Source organism: Saccostrea echinata, unplaced genomic scaffold (genome assembly GCF_033153115.1).
Source record: "Saccostrea echinata isolate AGI-Se365-2 ecotype Australia unplaced genomic scaffold, CSIRO_AGI_Sech_v1 ptg000022l, whole genome shotgun sequence".
NCBI lineage: Eukaryota > Metazoa > Mollusca > Bivalvia > Ostreida > Ostreidae > Saccostrea > Saccostrea echinata.
Genome location: NW_026889771.1, coordinates 4438164 through 4457500, shown reverse-complemented (window position 1 = coordinate 4457500; position 19337 = coordinate 4438164). Strand labels below are relative to the sequence as shown.

General features: G+C 35.0%; 2 protein-coding genes across 2 annotated transcripts in view; one reads left to right on the top strand and one right to left on the bottom strand.

The window, feature by feature from the left end:
* LOC133190804 (DNA primase large subunit-like) overlaps window positions 1–6513 on the top strand; it is a 16421-nt gene extending 9908 nt beyond the window's left edge. The window contains exons 7-12 of the mRNA XM_061326493.1: window positions 2021–2164; window positions 2793–2975; window positions 3359–3485; window positions 3753–3835; window positions 5721–5874; window positions 6210–6513. Coding sequence (XP_061182477.1) covers window positions 2021–2164; window positions 2793–2975; window positions 3359–3485; window positions 3753–3835; window positions 5721–5874; window positions 6210–6373 — 855 coding nt within the window. The 3' untranslated portion in view covers window positions 6374–6513. The remainder of the gene's footprint in view (window positions 1–2020; window positions 2165–2792; window positions 2976–3358; window positions 3486–3752; window positions 3836–5720; window positions 5875–6209) is intronic.
* Window positions 6514–9951: 3438 nt separating this feature from the next.
* LOC133190261 (zinc finger protein 423-like) lies at window positions 9952–18568 on the bottom strand. Its single transcript, XM_061325772.1, has 2 exons — window positions 18447–18568; window positions 9952–13437 (listed from the first exon to the last, which is right to left on the bottom strand). The coding sequence occupies exon 2, from the start codon at window positions 13430–13432 to the stop codon at window positions 10181–10183; it is 3252 nt and encodes a 1083-aa protein (XP_061181756.1). The 5' UTR covers window positions 13433–13437; window positions 18447–18568; the 3' UTR covers window positions 9952–10180.
* Between the last annotated feature and the right edge of the window lie 769 nt (window positions 18569–19337).

Genomic DNA, 19337 nt, shown 5'->3' with positions numbered 1-19337 from the left:
CCTAATATCAAAGGATACTCAAGCTAAGGCCTGGACTCTATTTTGATGTAAAAGATTGACCTTGACCTTATAATAATTGGATCAAGGTCAAAAATTTTGGTGGCATGCATCCCTCCTTCATACCACTTCTGCATGTTCCATGTCTGAAGTCTTTATAACAAAGGATTCTTAAGTAATGGTCTAATCAAGTTTTTTCCCTATTTGACCTTGAGGAAGAAAAGAGGTCAAGGTCAAAAGTTTTGGTGTGTTGCATCTTGTATCAATGTATTCTTTCTCTGTTACAAGTTTGAAGTCCTAATATCAAAGGGTACTCAATCTATGGCTTGGACTCTATTTTGATGTAAAAGATTGACCTTGACCTTATAATAATTGAATCAAGGTCAAAAATTTTGGTGGCATGCATCCCTCCTTTATACCACCTCTGCATGTTCCAAGTTTGAAGTCTTAATGTCAAAAGGTTCTCAAGTTATGGTCAGATCGTGTTTTTTCCCTATTTGACCTTGAAGGCAGAAAGGGGTCAAGGTCAAAATTCTAATGCAGTGCATTTTGTCTCAAGGTCTTCTTCCTATGTTACAAGTTTGAAGTCCTAATATCAAAGGGATCTTAAGTTATGGGCTGAACTCTATTTTGATGTAAAAGATTGACCTTGACCTTATAAATAGGTCAAGGTCAAAAATGTTGGTGGCGTGCACTCCTTCTCAATGTCATCTATCTATGTTCCAAGTTTGAAGTCTTAATGTCAAAGGGTATTAAAGTTACGGCCTGGACAAAATTTGGAAGAAGAAGAAGAAAGTCGACAAAAACAATATGTCTCCCCTGGAAGGGGAGACATAATTAGACACAGTTCTACATTTTTAACTTTTTTTTAATCTTTGAAAGTTATCATTAGTTGTGACCGTCCTATATTTCAATTCTTTTTTTTTTTTTTTTTGCCATAATGGTAGACATAAGAAAAAAATCCTACTCATAATAGCCATTGAAGATGATATAATCTGACATGATTTAAAACAAATCATTTTTCTTCTAGCTTTCTAAATTACCCTAATCATTGTGCTGCAATTACCCTGCAATATTAGTTGCATCTGCCGGGTGTAGAAACAGTTTGATTTTCATGGAATCAGGGATGCTTGTTGTAGAACTACTAGTTCTTGGATTTACAAATAAAGCTATGTTTCGCCTGTTCACATGCATCTTACACTTTCTTACGATGTATTTAGTTTGACGTTTGACATGATCCATGTGTTTTTCTATGTCTTGTAAACGCACAAAATGATCTGCTGTTTTTCACTATTATTTTAAGAGTATGAATGACCGAGAGCAATAGCGTTCCAATTTAGATAAGTCGTACATAAAAAATTCAATATAACAAAATCAATAACGGTTTTTCTGGGGGGAAAAAAGCAGCTGAAATTGGGAAAAAATTGGTAATTTTTGATAGGGGAAAGGGCCAATATTCGAACCTAAATTGGGTGAAGAAAAATCACTGCAGGGGTAGGGTGGGGCCACAATGAAAGTTCAAACTTGTAGAGAAAAATGTCACAGTCAAAAAATTATGTAAGCATCCTTAAGTAAGTGTAGATTTAATTTTGTTCCAATCATACCCCCCACTCCCTTTTAGAGTAGGTTGGGACCACTTATGTGCTTTTCTATACTAAACTGATTTTTTCTTTTTTCCTAGCCACAGTGCTCAGGTGAGCGATGTGGCCCATGGGCCTCTTGTTTACATTCTGATAACAACTAGCAGTAATTGTTGTTTTTTTTTTTACATTCTGTTAATGTTGAAATGTGCGTGTCTCTAAGCATATGCATTTTTGAAAAGGTTATATGTTTTACAAAATTACAATGACTGAAATGTAGCAAAATAAAAGACCATTGTAACTGTGCTGTAAATATATGATATTTTTCTGCATTCAGTTTGAATTTTATTATGCACTTAATTTTAATTAAAACTTTTTTGGACATTCATTACAATTCTATGTTGATGTTTTTTTTCCAACTGGAGAATTTTTTATTATTGTAGTTAACCTCGCGAGCTTTACCACAGTTAGAGGAAGATAATCGCCTCCTCCCAATGTTGTCAGGGCTCAGTAAGAGGTATCTAGGACAGGACTACGGCTCTAAAAAGTCAAACATTGGCAAAATCACTGCTGAAATGATTGATTCAGTGAGTATTAAATATTTTGTGTATGTCTGTCCTTAATTCTATACTTCAATGCCTTTCTGAGGTTTATAGTGTGAGCATTCATCTATAAAATCTTTACTTTAAAAGACTGCTCTGCCATGGTTGTTGTCATTTGAGTCCATCCTTCAATATTTTGCCAAGTACACTTTAATAATTCTCTCATTTTTATGCCCCAATGAAGATTTAGTGGCATATTCAATGTAGTTTTTGGTCTGTCCATCCGTCTGATCAAAAACTTTCACTTTGTCCATAACTTTTGAATGGTTGGTGCTAGGGCTTTCATATTTCACATGTTTATTCCTTGTGGCAATTCCTTTCTTTTAGTATGGACATTTTTGACCTCGGAGTTTTACCCACTTTCGAAAAACTTTAATCTTTTCCATAACTTCTTCATGAATATCGCTAAGACAAAGTGTACAATGGCTAGAAAAGGATAGCCTCAACTGTCTTGCAAAAAAGGCCTTGATACACAAATAATAAATAAATAAAAACGAAATATTACCTACCAATCCTATTTCTTAAATCTCGTGTAATAGTAAAAAAACATTTTTATTAAATAGGTCTTGTCAATAACATATGTACATGTATTTTTGTATTTTTTCACCTACAGTTATCAAAGCAGTCATTTCCTCCATGCATGCAGAATCTCCACCAGGCTCTGAAGAGGGATCACCATCTAAAACATGGGGGGAGAATGCAGTATGGTCTCTTTCTGAAGGGGATTGGGCTTTCCTTGGAGGAGGCCCTTCGATTTTGGAAAATGGAATTCACAAAAATCATGGATGGAGAAAAGGTTAGTCTTTTTCAGCCATATGAAATAAGAGTTTTTAAGTTTATAAATATAAGGGAGAGGATTTAAAAAAAAAAAGTACACACTTGTCAGAAAAAATCCTAAATCTCAACATTTATATGAATGTTCAGTTGGGATACTTTTAAGATTTGCATGTTGATTTTTGATACAGTAAAAAAAGAGAAGGGTTTGTTACAGATTTCATGGTAATCCATGATCACTTCATGTACTCCAACATGAATGTAATCATACCAGTGGCATTTGTCCAAAAATAATTAATAAACATCCTGTACTTCCATATTCCAAGTTTGCACAGCTTTTTATGCTTTTGATGTTGGAGAAATGTTCAGTTTAGAGTTGTGCTGATTTAAATCTCCTGTTTTCAGTTTGACAAACAGTATTCATACAATATCAGACATAACTATGGTAAGGAGGGAAAGAGAGCTGACTATACCCCCTACAGCTGTAACAAGATCATCATGTCAAATGCACCAGGTCCTGGTGATAATCATGGTAAGTACCTGTAATATGTTACTGTACACCTGGTGATAACAATGGTAAATAGTTACACCTGGTGATAACCATGGTAAACAGTATGTTACTGTACACCTGGTGATAACCACGGTAAATAGTATATTACGGTACATTGGTAATAATCCTGGTAAATAGTATGTTACTGTACACCTGGTGATAACCATGGTAAATTGAATGTTTCTGTACCCCAATTTCTTTGGAACCAGTGGTGGCCGGATAAGACAAGTTTTACTGTACTATTTTAAGGGTGTCCATTCAGACATACAGATGCTGATTTGCTGGCTCAGAAACTCCGACTGCAGGGAATCAACAAGGATTTCACTGAGAAGGTAAAAATGAAAATACATCATAACACAGAAATGAAGTTAACTAATGTCTCTGTTACTCTTGCTCTGCACTTAGTCCAATCTTGGTCCAATGCCTAATATCAGATTTTTTACCTTTCTTGCAAAGTTTGAGGTTCATGTAGAAGAAGGAAGAAAACAGTGTATAGATTAGATTTCTAATTTTATATCTGTATTCTCTTATTTTATACCTTTCTCTTATTTTATAAATGTGTATTCTGTTATTCTATACATGTGTATTCTCTAATTTTAAACCTACATGTATTCTCATTATGTACGTGTAAATAAATTGGTGTATTCAAAAGGATGACTGCACTTAAGGATATGCGAAATCTGCGACAAAATAAACTTTCAAAACAAGCATTTTTCTTTTCATTGCAAGAATGGCCAACATCCAATCTACAACTTTATGTAATTACGTTTAATAAAAGTGTGTATTTACGAAGTTCGAATCTGTTTTCAAAGGCAGGGGTCATCACAATTTCTTGAATCTCCGTACGATAATGATGACGCCCACTTTTTTACTGACTTTATACGTAGTCAGCGCATGTTTGTCTATTGTTCTCCGTTTCACAATAGTTGTATATTTGCATAGATAATAATGTGTCAAAAGGAGATTAATAGACAAACATGCGCTCATGGTTAAAAAGAGAAAAAACTGCTTCTTCTTACATTCGCTCTCTGTGTTGTAAACAAGGATTGCGACATGTTGAATATTATAATTCACCACGTGATGTCCTACCTCAGGTAACTCTGTGAATACTAAATTCCGTCACGTGACTTGTAAGGTACATGTAGCATGTTTTGTGCTAACTAGGACATTGTGTTCGAATACGTTAAGTCATCTGGCATGGATATACAATCTGCTTTAATTACATTGACGTGCTCATATTGTTAGCTTCGTTTTGAAACCTTTGTCAGAAGTGTATTTGTGCCATACAGAATGGAGAGGGAGATTGGAAAGAGTGACCACATTCTTTTTTTCAAACATGTCATTGTTATTTATCAAGTCTAATTTTAGACCCATATTTACAATGTTAGCTCCACCTCTTATGCATATCTAATGTTCATTCAAGGGCAGGTAAGTGTTAATTCACTATATTTTGAAAGCACTAAGGACAAAAAACATTGAATCATTTTATTGTATCACAGTCTAAAATCATTTTAAGATTTAAATTTGGTTCCAAATTGACAGGATTCTTTCATAAACATACAAAAGTGAAATAAAGTTTAGATATAAAAGCAACAGAAGCAACCGAAAAAGACCCAAAAACAGGCGTTAAGTGCAGTCATCCTTTAGCGCTATACATGTTCGTGACGTATATTGTATTCATACATGTAAATGATTTCTTAGCAGTATTCATGAATTAGCGCATCATTGTCTGCGCCAAAGCCGCTAAAATCAAGGAATTGAGTCAAGGAAAGAATTGAATGTGTTTTGAAAGAAACACTGTGTTTGTTAAAATAATGTGTTAAAAAAATGTATTGTTAATATTGAACAAAAATATTGGAATGCAGCGAATTGATAACTCGAAAGATACCTTATATTTTTTGCATAAATTACCATTGCACATAAATTTCCACATATATTTAAAGTTTGAAGTTATGTACTATGCCCAAAAAATATTGATTTTGACCTGTACAAAATCCCACAAGATGTTTAACATGCTGTAGCATGGATGATTTCTGCACAAAGCTTAAAAATTCGTATAAGAGTCTGTCATCATCAGTTCAGTCATGTTATAGGAACATGGACATGTCTGTCTAACCAATTTAAATGGGTAATTTAAAGTTTTATAGATTTATGTTAACAGAGAGTACTGTGGGTAGTATCATAGATTGATTAATATTACACACTGTTTATATACAGATAATGAAGTTCACGCGTGAGGGACACTACCAGATTGCCTGTAAGTGGTATTTTGATGCTACACACTCGGGGACGGATGACCCAGACACTACCATTAATCATCCTAACCAGTACTTTGATGAAAGTCAGGCCTTCCATTCAGGCAAAAAAGAGGGTAGGATGATGTTTCATTTATTTATGTATTTTGTTTTGTAATAAATGTATAGACAAAAAAAATTACAGGTACAGTGTTTTACAAAAGATGGTCTTTTAAAAAATTTTCAGTGTTGAGGAATCTCTTCAAAACAAAGTAACCCTTGCTTACATTTAACCTGTACAAGATCAAAAATAGAATACATCATATTAAAGCAGATTATTTAATATAAACTGAATGTATTCAGATATTTAATTTTTTTTTTATCAAAAAGAGACATATAATCTGAGCAACTTGCTCTAAGTACATGAATGTGTATGTTGTTTCTTGATTAATTTCTTATTTTTATTAAACAGGTAAAGTAATAAACACACCATCAAGAGCAGGAAGTCAAAGGTCAAGTCAGGGGACACCAATGTCACAGCCATCCCAGAGTTCTCAGCCAGTATCCCAGAATCCAATAGAAGATGATGAAATGATGGATGATGATAATTATATGGCAGCCATGGAGACTGTATAACAATAGTGGATGTTTTTTCTTCACTCAGAAAAAAATGAGTACTTCATGAGTTTTTCATGAGATGTGTCTAAATGATGAGATATGAAATCATTACAAATTGTATAAATATTTATTCTGTATGAAAAAGATTGCAATAATAATAATAATAATAAAGTACATATACATGCTACAAAAACATTGTTTGTATTGATAATGGAATTTGGAAGATATAAGGTTTTTAAAAAGTTTCAAGTGACCCTATGTTGAAGGGGATTCAAATTTGTTCAAATGGTTTGAAAAAGAAAAAAAAGGAAATAGGGTAGGGTTTACTGCGCCACAAAAGACAAAACTTTTTTGAAAGCTTCCCTGAGTGTAGATCCAGTCTATTCAAATCATGGTCCCTGTAGCTGGAGTGGGGCTGATGAAAATTTTGTCCATTTCCTGTCCTCATCGGGTGGAGGGTATTAAAGTTCATAGAAATGAAGGGCCACCTCTTTCAAGAAGGAGATAATTAAGAAACAGGGAATATTGGGTGGGGTGGTTAAAAAATCTTCTCAAGAACCACTGGGCCAGAAAAGATGAAACATGTGGAGCTTCCCGACATAGTGTATATTCAAGTTTGATCAAATCATGGGGGAGGGTGGGGTCACAATAGGAGATCAACTCTTTCATGGGGATATATGAAAAAAAATGTTTTAAAATCTCAAGAACAGGAGGGCCTTGATTAGTAATATTAAAATGCAATCATCTTAAGGTAGTACAGATACAAGTTTGTTCAAATACTGACCCCTTGAGATAGGTTTGGGCCACAGGGGAATGTAAGGGAAACTGTTTTAAAATCTTTTCAAGAACAATAGGGCCATGATTAGTAATATTAGTGGCATGAGTCGAACAGTTTAGAATCTACACTACCCAAAGAAGCCTTCACATAAGTTTCTTTTTTTTTTGGTCCAGTGTTTCTTGGAAGAACATTTTTAAGATATTTCTGATAAATTTCAATGTAAAAAAAATTTTATTCCCTATTTGATCCCTTATTATGCCCCCACCTGGGGTCATGATTTGAAATTGGAAACTATTTAAAAATTGCACTTCCTCAGGAAGCCTTCCCATTAGTTTCATCTTTACTAGTTCAGTGGTTCTCGAGATATTTAAAGAAATTTTCCTATATATATTTCAATGTAAATGTTTCAATGTAAAACTTTATTGTGGCCCCACCCTAGCCCCAGGGGTCATATTTTGGCCAATTCGGAATCTTCCTCAGGAGCTGTCCACTTAAGTTTCACCTTATCTAGCCTAGTTGTTCTTGAAAAGATTTTTCTTATATTTCAATGTAAAACTTTATCACCCATGGTGGCCCAACCAACCCAGTAAGTTTTCTGGCCTAGTGGTTCTTGAAAAGATTTTTAAAGATTTTTTATATGTTTTAATGCAAAATGTTCATCGCTTATTGTGGCCTCACTCTAATTCTTGTTTAAAAACTTTTAAATTTTTGAAATTTTAATGTAAAACTTTCATCCCCTATTGTGACCCAACCCTAACCCCATGAGGATAACCTTTTCTGGCCCAGTGATTCTTGAGAAGATTTTTCTTGTATGGTATATACCGTGTAATTATTTCAGTGTTAAACTTTCATCCCCTGTTGTGGCCCCACCTTAATCCAAAGGGTCATTATTTGAACAATTTAGAATCTACACTTCCTCAGGATGCTTCCAAGTCTGGACCAGTGGTTCTTGAAAAGATTTTTTAATGACCTCACTATTCTTGCCTTTTCATGATTATCTCCCCTTGGAAGTGGGCTTGGTCCTTCATTTGATCAATTTAGAATCCTATATGCCAGCTTTGGTTAAAATTGGCTTAGTGGTTCTTGAGAAGAAGTTAAAATATGAAGGATTATAGACAGATGGAAACTGGACAATTGGTGATGAGAAAATAAGAAAAGCTTGAGCTTTCAGCTCAGGTAAATTAAAAATGAGACAGATATCCTCTATCTTTGTTTAACAAAGACCAAGAGAGGCCAGTGCGAGAGAGAATGAGATGGGTTTTTAATTAATGGTGCTTGAGCACTACTGTTAAGTGTACAAGGCGATAGTAACAAATGGGGGCATTTTTGTTTATATTATACTTCTGTGGATCCTTTACAGTGTTGTATTATACTCTGGTGACCATTAATGCCTTTGGGTCTCCTGTTTCTTCAAATTATAGATCATGGAATAAGTGTAGGCAAAAATCAGGGAGCAGTTTTCACTTAGTGCATGTTTACTTCTTCTGCAGAACAGCAAGGCCATATTAGTAATAATGATTTGAAGCATCTCCATGATTTGTTCATGTTAGGTTGTATGTCATGACTCTTTTGGGCAAGGATGGGCCACAATAAGGGGTAAGAATTTTCGTGTATAAATCGGAAATTTTTAACAAGAGGGCCAAGGTTACTCCAATGAGTGTTATGGTCCATGGGCCTCTTATTATTTCAACTATTATTGAATGAAACTGCTCGTATGTATTCTGTAGGAGGATGGCTATTCGGTGCAGATGCAAAGCTGGTTTTCCTCCGCATGTCCTTTTCCAGTCTAATAGATCACCTTTGAAGCACATTATTCAAAAATATAACAGTTTGTCATGTGTTCCGCAGTCAATGCAATGACCCGAGATATTTTCATAAAATCTTGGGTGCATGTTTGTGAGCAACTCATTGTACTCAACTGTGCTACACTTTTCCATATCACTTTTAACTTCCCCTTCCTTTCCTTATTTAGCTCAATTTTAATGAGGCCATTTTCATTAATTTAAAACTTCCTACCAGAATTATAGATGAACAACTCCACTGTCACAAGTTTGCTCTTTGCTTATTTCAAAAAAGTTTTCAAGATACTGAAAGTATATCACATTTAGTGGTGTACTTGTTTTCTTTTCAGAGCCTTTAGCAGAAAGCAACTTCCGCCAAATCAAGTACATCGCTGAATGTCTGGAGTACATATACTGTGGAATCATTATTCATGGGGGCCAATTTTGATGGATTGCCTAAACTTTACAGGTTCAAGGGGATGTAATTTCTGTATTCACTCATATCTACAAAAGGAAAGATTAAACCCCAATTATTAATTCGTCGAGGATGTGAATTTGTGCATGAAGGGTACCCACAAATTCCATGAATATTGAGGTACCACGAAATCTAATGATTCCACAGTATTCATATCTCGCACATTGATATGCCTTTAATTTATGCTAACTCATTGAAAAGTCTTCTTTTCACTTAATAAAATACACTTAATAAAATACATTTACGGTATTAAAACATTATAAACTGATGTTGGGAAATGCAGTTCAACATTTTTTTTTACCTTTACATGTGTGACTTGACCTCACTTCCTGATAAGCATTCCAAATGTTTTCATATTTCAATGCCTTAACCCTAGTCAATGGTAATAATGCATCTCCATCAGGGACTTCTATCTGTAGTCAGTAGATACTGCTTGTCTTATAGAGACAGACCAATGTGTTTCCATTTCATCAAGTGCTGAACATATAGCTTCTTTCAACATGTAAAACTTCCCACATAAGAATGAACAAGAGTTTTCCTGTTTCATATCATTTATATAAAACTCTGTTCTCTGTTACATTTTACATTTATAGTATATTATTTATCATTATACACTACTAAATTGTATTGAAATGCATTGCTTCATCCCCCCCCCCCCCTTCTTTCCACTAGCTAACATTTCAAATAACATAACTATATATAGTTACACATGTATCATAAAACATACAAAATACATTAACTGTTTACTTATTCTACAAATTGTATATAAAATTTCCATCACTTGCATTGCATCATAAATCAACTGGTTCTTGTTTAATCACAACATTACTAAGATTTGCAATATCATTGTGCAGGATTGCTTCCTCTTGATTATCTTCCAGGTTTTCATCTTCTACTGGACACTCTTGTTTGATGACCATCCCTCCCACTCTCTTGATCACCTGACCTTGTCCATCAAGGTCCAGACTCATATCTATGGTCTTCACTTCCTCACCATGGTGCACAGTTGCCATGTGACTGTGAACAGTTTCAGTGGTAGTGGTGAACCATTGACATTTAACACACTCAAAGATGTGGGCTTTTTCATGTGCAAGTTTGTGCAATTCCAACTCTTTCTGTTCACAGTTATAGAAACCACAGTAATCTCTTTCACACATGTAGATCCTGGAGGACTTTCTCATCTTTCTGGCGACACAATCACGGAATATGACATCTTCTCCCGGATGCTCCCTTCTGATATGTCTTTTCATCAGCTCCATATTTTGGGTTACAAAGCTGGTAGAGCAGTATAAACACTCATAACCAACTGTGGGGGAGGACACGCTAGATACAGAAGATGCAGTTGACGGTGTGTTCCCTTTCGTGGTACTTGAAGCTTGTGGTTCAGCAGTGCTAGTTATCTGAGGTGTAAATGGTAGCAGCATTCTTTGAATTTCTGGATTGTCTTTCTTTATCTTGTGTTCTTGTATGGCATGGTTTAAAACCGTCTCTTCAGATGTATTTACAAATTTGCAGTTATCATGAGGACAAATACAGTAATAAGCAAATTGTCTGGAGATCCTCTTTTTCACATCAACAGTGCGTAAAGCCTCTTTCTTGTGATTGATCCTTATATGCTTCTTCATAAGGTTGCTTCCAAAGCACATGTGGTAGCAATGCATGCATCTGTACATTGGAGGCTGGTGCCCCTGGGCCCGCACTCTGACTGATGCTTCAATGGAGGCTTTTCTAGTGGGTCTGCCAGGAGAACCACTTCTACAAGCTTCATCCTTTACAAACTCTGTCATCATTTTCTGCATTTCCTCCTCTGAGACTTCCAAATCCAGGTCAATATCTTCCTCTTCAGCAGTGGCATCTTCTGTAGCATTATTCTCTGTTTCTGCCTCCAGAGCAACTTGTTTTGATGTCTTCCTCTCCACTGTTTCAACAACAGGAGGTGTGGAGGCAGGAACAGATGAAGTGGACTGATTTGCCAGCTCTTCCTCATCTTTGTGTTTGTCTTCTAGATGTCCAGTCAGTTCTTCTTCATTCCGAGTTTCCCAAAGACAGTGCCTGCAAAAGAACACATGGGTCTTTTTCTTCATTTTGTGGGACTGTAAATCCTTCATAACTGTTTTTAAATCTCGGTGGTTTGAAAGAACATGCTTTTTCACTCTGGTGTTGTTATTTGAGGTATAGCTGCAGTGAGTGCATGCATACTCAGCACTCTTTGAGGCCTTGAAGTTCTTGGCCATTTGGAATGCTTTCTGGGAAATTTTTGTGGAGAAGTTTCTTGTTAGTTCTAAACACTTTTTGGTGGCAAGTTCCACACTTTCTGGACAATTTTCCAATAACCATGGAGTACAGTTTTCAGAATGGCTGAGGTATTCCTCAGTTTTCTTGGTAGTGAACGAACAGTTTTTCCTATGACAAAAGAAAACATATCTCCTTTGCTTCAGCTTCACAGCTCTCATGTCCAAAGCATAGAGCACACAACCAGGGTGTTTCATTTGTAGATGTTCCTTGATCTTAAAGCACACAGGAGCATTAAAATTACAATGTGCACACTTGTATGTCAGTGGATACTTCTTCTTCTCTTCCTCTGGAATGTACTCTTCATCATCACTGTCATCTTCTGGTCCATCCTCTCGGACAACTGTAGAAGTGGCAGAATCATACTTTTTGGTTGAACTTGGTAGACCACTACCATCAGCAGGAGGGGACAAGGTCTTTTCTTGGGTCTGGTTGACATTTCCATATAAAAGTGCCAGGTTTGAAGTGGAGTACATTTTGGCATCTCTTTCTTTGATCTTGTTCATTTCTTCCTGGGAAGACACAAGCATGGCCACATATTTGTGAGCCTTACCATTGTGCTGTGTGTTGAGATGAGTTTTTAGGAATGTTTGGCTAAGAGTCACAAAGTCACAGTATCCACAGTTCCAGCACAAACCAGACGACACAGTGATGGTGTTTCCACTTTTCCCAGTAGTTGTGGACTGCATGTTTGCAGTAGCAATGGGTGGTGGGTTGTTGGATGAAGTGGATGTGTTATTAGTAGTTGGCTGTTTTTCTGTAGGTTTGTTCTGGTTACTGGGTCTTGATTTTGTGACCTTACCTACAACACTGAGATTTTTCTTTGCATTGCTTGGTGTCAGGATTTTGTCAGTGGTTTCACTATTGCTAGGAGTATAATTGTTCTCGTCATCAACCTCTTCTACTTCCATATCAAAGGCATCATATTCTTCATCTTTTTCAGTGGACTTCTTATCTTTTTTGGACTTTTTTGGAACTGGTTCCGATTTGTCTTCCATAGGTCTTTTTCTATCATTGCTTTGCAGAGCAATGTAGTCTGGTTGAAATATACAGTATTTCAGTGTCTTGGCTGTGTCTTTGAAGTCTTTGTGTGTGCGATCTTCATGGCTTATAACATCTGCCCTAGAAAACGTCTGGTAGGGGCAGAACTTGCAATGAAACCTATGGTCCATCACATGATGTAACAAAACTTCCTTATCTTCATTTTTGAATGGACAAAAATTGCACCAGTAAAACTTCAAATTATTTGGAACATAATTATTCCCATTTGCACTGGACATGGGAAAAGCCTTAGAAACTACAGCACATACCACCTCCTGCTTCATCTTTTCAAAGATTTCCTCTGCATTAGCATCACAAACAGACAGTTCCACAAGTGTGTCACTTAAATTTGGCATGTCTTCCTTTGGAATGGAACAAGTTTGTGTGGGGCTTTTAGGGCGAAGTAAGGATCCGGAGTCCTTTGATAAGTATTTCTCCCAACCAATCCTTCCTCGGGGCTTATAAATGGTGGTGTCTGCCTGTTCTAAGATTTCATCATTTTGTTTTAGTAAATTATCAATAACAGAATTTACAGTCAATTTGGAGTCCCCTGTTATCATGTTGTTAAGGATGGACTTTATCTTCTGACTGAAATCTTCACCATGTTGGTCTGTTCCTGGTGGTTCTGTCTCTCCATTTTCTGTGGAATTCAATGCATTGTCATACTCTGGGTCCAAAGGTTCATCCTTGACCTGGATACTTTCCTCCATGATACCTGAGAAGAAAAAATAAATATGAAAGACTACTTTTGGCAAAATTAATCTGAATAGACTATTAAATTTATGTAACTGTTAGAACTGTGTATTGTGAGGAAAAATAGTATCACAATGCATCATGATATTTCAGAAAAATATCCCAATATATCATGATATAACAAGATTTAAACTTACAGGTTTCTCTATTATAATTATTTTTGGGTCTTAAGAAAGGAAAATGTAGATTTCAGCATTCCTTTTTTTTGAAAAATCTTATTTCAAGTCTTTAGTATTTTCTGAAATCAAGATTCAAGCATTCTAGTTTTTTTATCTTTTAAATTTATAAAAAGAAGAATTTTTACTTCTCTTTTGGTTTTTAATGAGTTCTATCAAAAAATGCACATTGTATACAACCTGAAAGTATTAAAAAAAACTTGATTCTTTATGTATCAATGCATCGCCCTTCTGTATCACAATGCACCAATGTATTTTTTACATTTTTACACCCCCTAGTAACTGTATATATATATGAGAACAAATCTTTAAAAAGACTTCTCAAGAACAGCAGGGACACAAATGGTCACATGCTCAAGCAGTAAGATTCACATTTTTTAAAATCAGGCTGTATCAATTAAAAATCAAAGTACTGAAAGTACTGAAAGCCGGGCTTTAATATGTTCGAGTGTATTGTCCAATCCTAAATTAGTACATATTTGAAATCTTTCTTTCTGACCATTGATATTTAACAGGTAGAGTTTGTATGATTATGATTAACAATAACCCATCTACCAATAATTAAAATTTACGGTCCAGAACCCAACGTTAAGACCCCAGGATAGGACTTGGTGATATTTTTAATGAAAATACATTTATACCTTTCTAAACATTAAGCACACAATGGTTATGCATGGTAACAGTGCACTTTGAGTGGTTTTGCTGATTCATACAGGCACATATATAGTATCGGAGGAGCTAGGGGTGTCACCATTTTTCAAACATAAACTTTTACAATGGACAGTGTACATTGAAAGGTTGATTGACTCTTCGCAATCAAATTTAAATTAGAACTTTCAACTCACTCTTCGTAATATATACCAGGTATTTGTCACGAGCGACGAACAGATTTACTAAAAGCAAAATGGATAGTCTAATTTTAATTAGATTGTACCCATCATTTTATTGTAGCATATTAAAAGTAAGGTAATTTGGTAATGAATTAATGAAATTCGAAATGTGAAAGTAAGTTGTAGCCCACCCCTATTCCTTCTCCAACGGAATAGGATTTTCGGGTTTGGACAACTCTCCTTTTTTCTGATAATGATACTACATGCCTGTATTAATCAGAAAAGAAATATTCCTTATTTTTGGTCCTCTAGGAAACCAGCTGCACGAAAATTATAATTATCTAATCTTTATGACATGACTATGAGTCTAGTTCTAGTTCCAGGTTCGGCCATAATGTCATTGCCTGAGAAAATCATGATGTATTCAGGTCTTTATGGCTCGTACATAGATGGCTCTTCATTCTGAACAGGAAGTTTTGAAGCAAAGACTAGCCAACTTTTTCTGAAAAATTATAATGTGTTGTACTTAGATAAAGACTTATGAACATTTTTATATGTTGTTTTCTTTTAATTATATATTAACATAAACGATTTTTATTTCCCAGCACCCTTGAGAGCTTGCATGTGTTTTAAGACCATTTTTTTTTGGGGGGGGGGGGATGTGCGCGCACGCTCAATATACTGTGAAGCGCTTTGGGAGCACATGCGAGATGAATCCAAGGTGAGAAGTCTCGAACAAAATTTTCACATTCAAAACATACCATTGACTTTTCACCAAAAATTTGATCTGAATTTGTAAGCATAAAAATTTTCGACGCTAAATTGATTGTTAAATGGGTATAAATAATTTATATATTATACATAAACATATTCACATGAAATTTCTATCTTAAAGTTTACATTTTTATTTATTTATATTCCATGCTTCACAGAATATAAATCTTTATCCCAGTCATTTAAATGAATACTATTAAATTAAAATATTAACCAAATGGAATCTTGTTTATTTCATATTATGAGAGAAAACAAATAGTTTTGAACTTCATTTACATCACCTTTACACAAGATCTTAGTCGCTCGCGTGGCGCAGTGGTAAGAGTGTCTGCTCTAGAGTCGCGAAGTAAGGAGTTAATCCTTACGTCGCGGGTTCGAATCCCACTGTGGGACGTGGAGACCGGTCCTTCCGTTGAGACCGTATAAACCGAGGTCCCGTGTCGCAATAGGTGCTTGCACGAAAAAGATCCCTCACTGCTCAAAAGCCGTAAGTGCTGTTTATAGGACAAAATTTGAAGCTCTCCACCGGCAAGTGGTAGTGTCTCCATATGAGTGAAAAAATTCTCAAGAGGGACGTTAAACAACATACAAACAAACAAACACAAGATCTTAACCATCATAAGGATTTTTTGTTCGAAATTATTTATTAGAAAGGAGAAAGTTATTTTAATTGCATTCAGGGTTATCGAAGTAATACAGTATTTTCAAACCCTTTTCTTTAAACGCATTCAAATTTTAACTTTTTTATTTGAGTAGTAATATATTGAAAACATTACAGCATTACCAGTATTACAACTGTAAGATTAATCTTCATGAATATTTACATACATACATCATTAGGCTAAAAAAAAATGTGTTTATTTCCGGTTATACCCGACTGACCTCCTACACATTTTTTATTTTTTTTTTAATTCTACCAATAACATATGGCTAGTGAGGAGAATATATAAGTCATTTGTTTTATTTAATGTCACTAATTTAAACATTTAAGGTCACTAATTTTAACTTTTAAGAAAACAATTAATTTTTTTACAAAAAATGTTTGTCAATTGCCAAACTTTTTTTTTTTAAAAGAATGTTCAACCATATGGTTTGCTGATTTTTCTTTAGATATATTTGAATTAGAATTTAATTTTTAAAAAAAAAATTATATTCATATTGGTTTAATAATTTATGTAATTCATAGTTAAAGAAATGCACATATTTTTAGAGATATTCTTAAAATTTCAAACAAACAGTACTTTTATCGCCGACTAGATACACCAGATACACCATGTACAATTGTCAGGCGACCTAATTCAGGCATAACGCACATTAATTAATTCTTTAAACTCCAATTTACTTATCTATTTATTTGCTGAAAGACAAAACAGAGAATATAACCACTCACATAACATCAACGAAAACGATATGAAATATAGCAACCTGTCGAAAAGCCCGCGCTTATTGAAAATAGTTCGCTTACAATATGCATTCAGTAGCGTATGTGCACAAATTGTTATATCACGATTACCCTAATAAAGTAAATATCTAATTCCTCTTTCAATTTAATTCTCAAACAAAAATATTGATCAATTAACAATTCCGTAGATTGAGATGTAAAAAATATTTGTTTAAGTATCGTCTTTCAATGTGACTATTTTGTTTATCGGAAGCGTCTGCTTTGACGCTGTTAGGCTATTTGTTTACTTTTCTGAACATGTGCTATTTATAGTAAGGCAGTCGATCACGATGCCTACAGCCAGGACTTTGCTTTCAGCAAAGCCCGGCTAAAAAGTCTGTTTGTCATCTCCCAACTATTTCAACTTTATATTCACATCCATTTGATCATTATAATGCTAATCTATACAAGCCCATATTTAAAAAAAAATCCGGCCCTACCTACATATCGAATTTTTTTTATCCCTTATAGTCAGGAGAGGGCAAGAAAACATCCTTTTGAAGATGGCCGTATGTTTGAATATTTGGCCCCATGGGGTACCATGGGCCCCCAATGGGGTATCAAAAATTTTATCTGGGAATATATATGGAAAAATCTCTTAAATTCTTCTTCTCAATAACAGTAGGATCATGATAGTCGTATAGTTGTTAAACTTCAGTATCTTGAATATTGGTGTCTCAAAATCAATCACCATGGGTATGTTGAAGCGAGTTGGAAATCCCAACCACTCTTCTTTTTGTATTTTAACCTTCAAATTAATATCTCGAATCCCCACATATCTTAAAGGTTTCTTTAAGCCCCATTGACTTCAATGAGATGACAATGTTTGACTATATTTATCAAGTTTATATTATGCAAGCATATACAATTTAGATTTTTTAAATAATTATCCTTTGATTTGAACATATTTTATTGCAATAAATATATACATGGAATTGGGCACAAGTTCTAAAAACTCTTAAAATTCGCCCTCTCTTTAGATTATCCTTTAATGCTGATGTAAATTGTCATTCATTTTCTAATGGAAATTTAAAATATATTTTTATTTATTTCTTATGTGGCGATCAGACTGGTTCATTCCCCAGTTACCAGATAGCTCAGTTAGCAGAGCACCTGACTGGTGATTTAGGGAGCCTGGGTTCCAATCCTGGTCTGGTCCATTTCATTTTTCTCCCATGTTGGTTACACATCATTTATCTCTGTGACATCACAGACCTTTTGCTTTGATACATGTTGTTTGTACTGATGTTTTTACATTATAGTGAATTAGAAAGGGGGGGGGGGGAAGTATCTATATAAAAATATTAAAGACATCCATCTCCTTTTACTACAACAATTTGTTTTAAAATATTAGGTATCTATGGGACAAACATCCAATTTTAAATGAACTTGACCTAAAATCAAAAACATCATACGCCTAGAGCAAAACCTGTCGGTGCAATTTGACAACGGGGCGAAAAGCCATGATTCGATCCCAACTATCCGACTTTTTTAATGTTTAAATACCATATAGTATTTACTATTTATATATACAGTAGTGGAGACTAGTTTATCGGTATGTTCATCACCACATTTGATTACAATCTGCTGTAGATACATTAAATAATAAAACAAAACACTGCAAACAACGAGAATCATTGATGACAAGTTGTGCTGAAGATCAATAAAAATGTCGGACAATGGGCCAAAAGAAAACACGCTTCAGTTTTTTCGAATTATGCAAAAACTGGCCATGTTTGGTAACTCTAACCTTGGTCTCCTGAATTTTCTACACTTTACTCCAATTTAACACTTCTTTCAGGTCAATGTGTGACTGCAAACTCGCGTAAATTTTCTGCCACCCTGTCTGTCGAACCACCGACTTCAACGCGATTTGATGAAAAACAAGGGACGCAACTCGAAATCTACTTACTGTAATTTAAAGTAAAGTGGAAATGGAGATGGTAAAATAGCACTCAAATAGATTAGAATATTCTCCATTTCACAGTGTTTTATGATTCGATGTATTATTTATTTATTCATTTATTTATTTAATTATTTTTGGCTAAAGAAAAAAAAATTTAAAGAAAGGTGGGCGGATCAAGAATTTTCGGTTCTTGGGTATTTCCATAGGCCTACCATATCTTCAGGTTGAATAATCTAACTCATGCTGTGCTATTAACTTAATATTAATGCAGGCCCAAAGGACAATATCATATTAACGTTAGAGAGTTCTATCTAATCCCCACGGTACCCAACCATGCAATATTAAACACTGTTGAAAGTTCACCAAGTTTGTCACAAAAATTAAAAGTAACATCCTCAACGCACACATAAACATCAACATCTTTCGTCTCCGAAGCGCACTTTGAATGATATTGAGGCAGGATTTGAATATCAGCTGGACATTTTTTTTTTTTTTTTTTTTTTTTTGCTTAGCAAGAAATTTTTGGGTTGGAAGTTTGTTTTGGACGGGGTGGACCCCTCCCCCCCCCCCCCCCAGAAAAAATTCCTGAGGGCTGGGTTACATAATTGTTAACACAAAGCTGACGGAGGTGAATGTAAACTGCGTCTGGATCCGCGCCTGCAAGGGTGGTGGGGAGGTCAACCCTCCACCCCACCCCTTACCCAACTCTTCCCAACAATTTAAGCTGGTAAAGGA

What these genes read in the sequence shown, in the direction of transcription:
- LOC133190261 (XM_061325772.1), bottom strand. Translation starts at nt 13,432, where the DNA reads ATGGAGGAAAGTATCCAGGTCAAGGATGAACCTTTGGACCCAGAGTAT.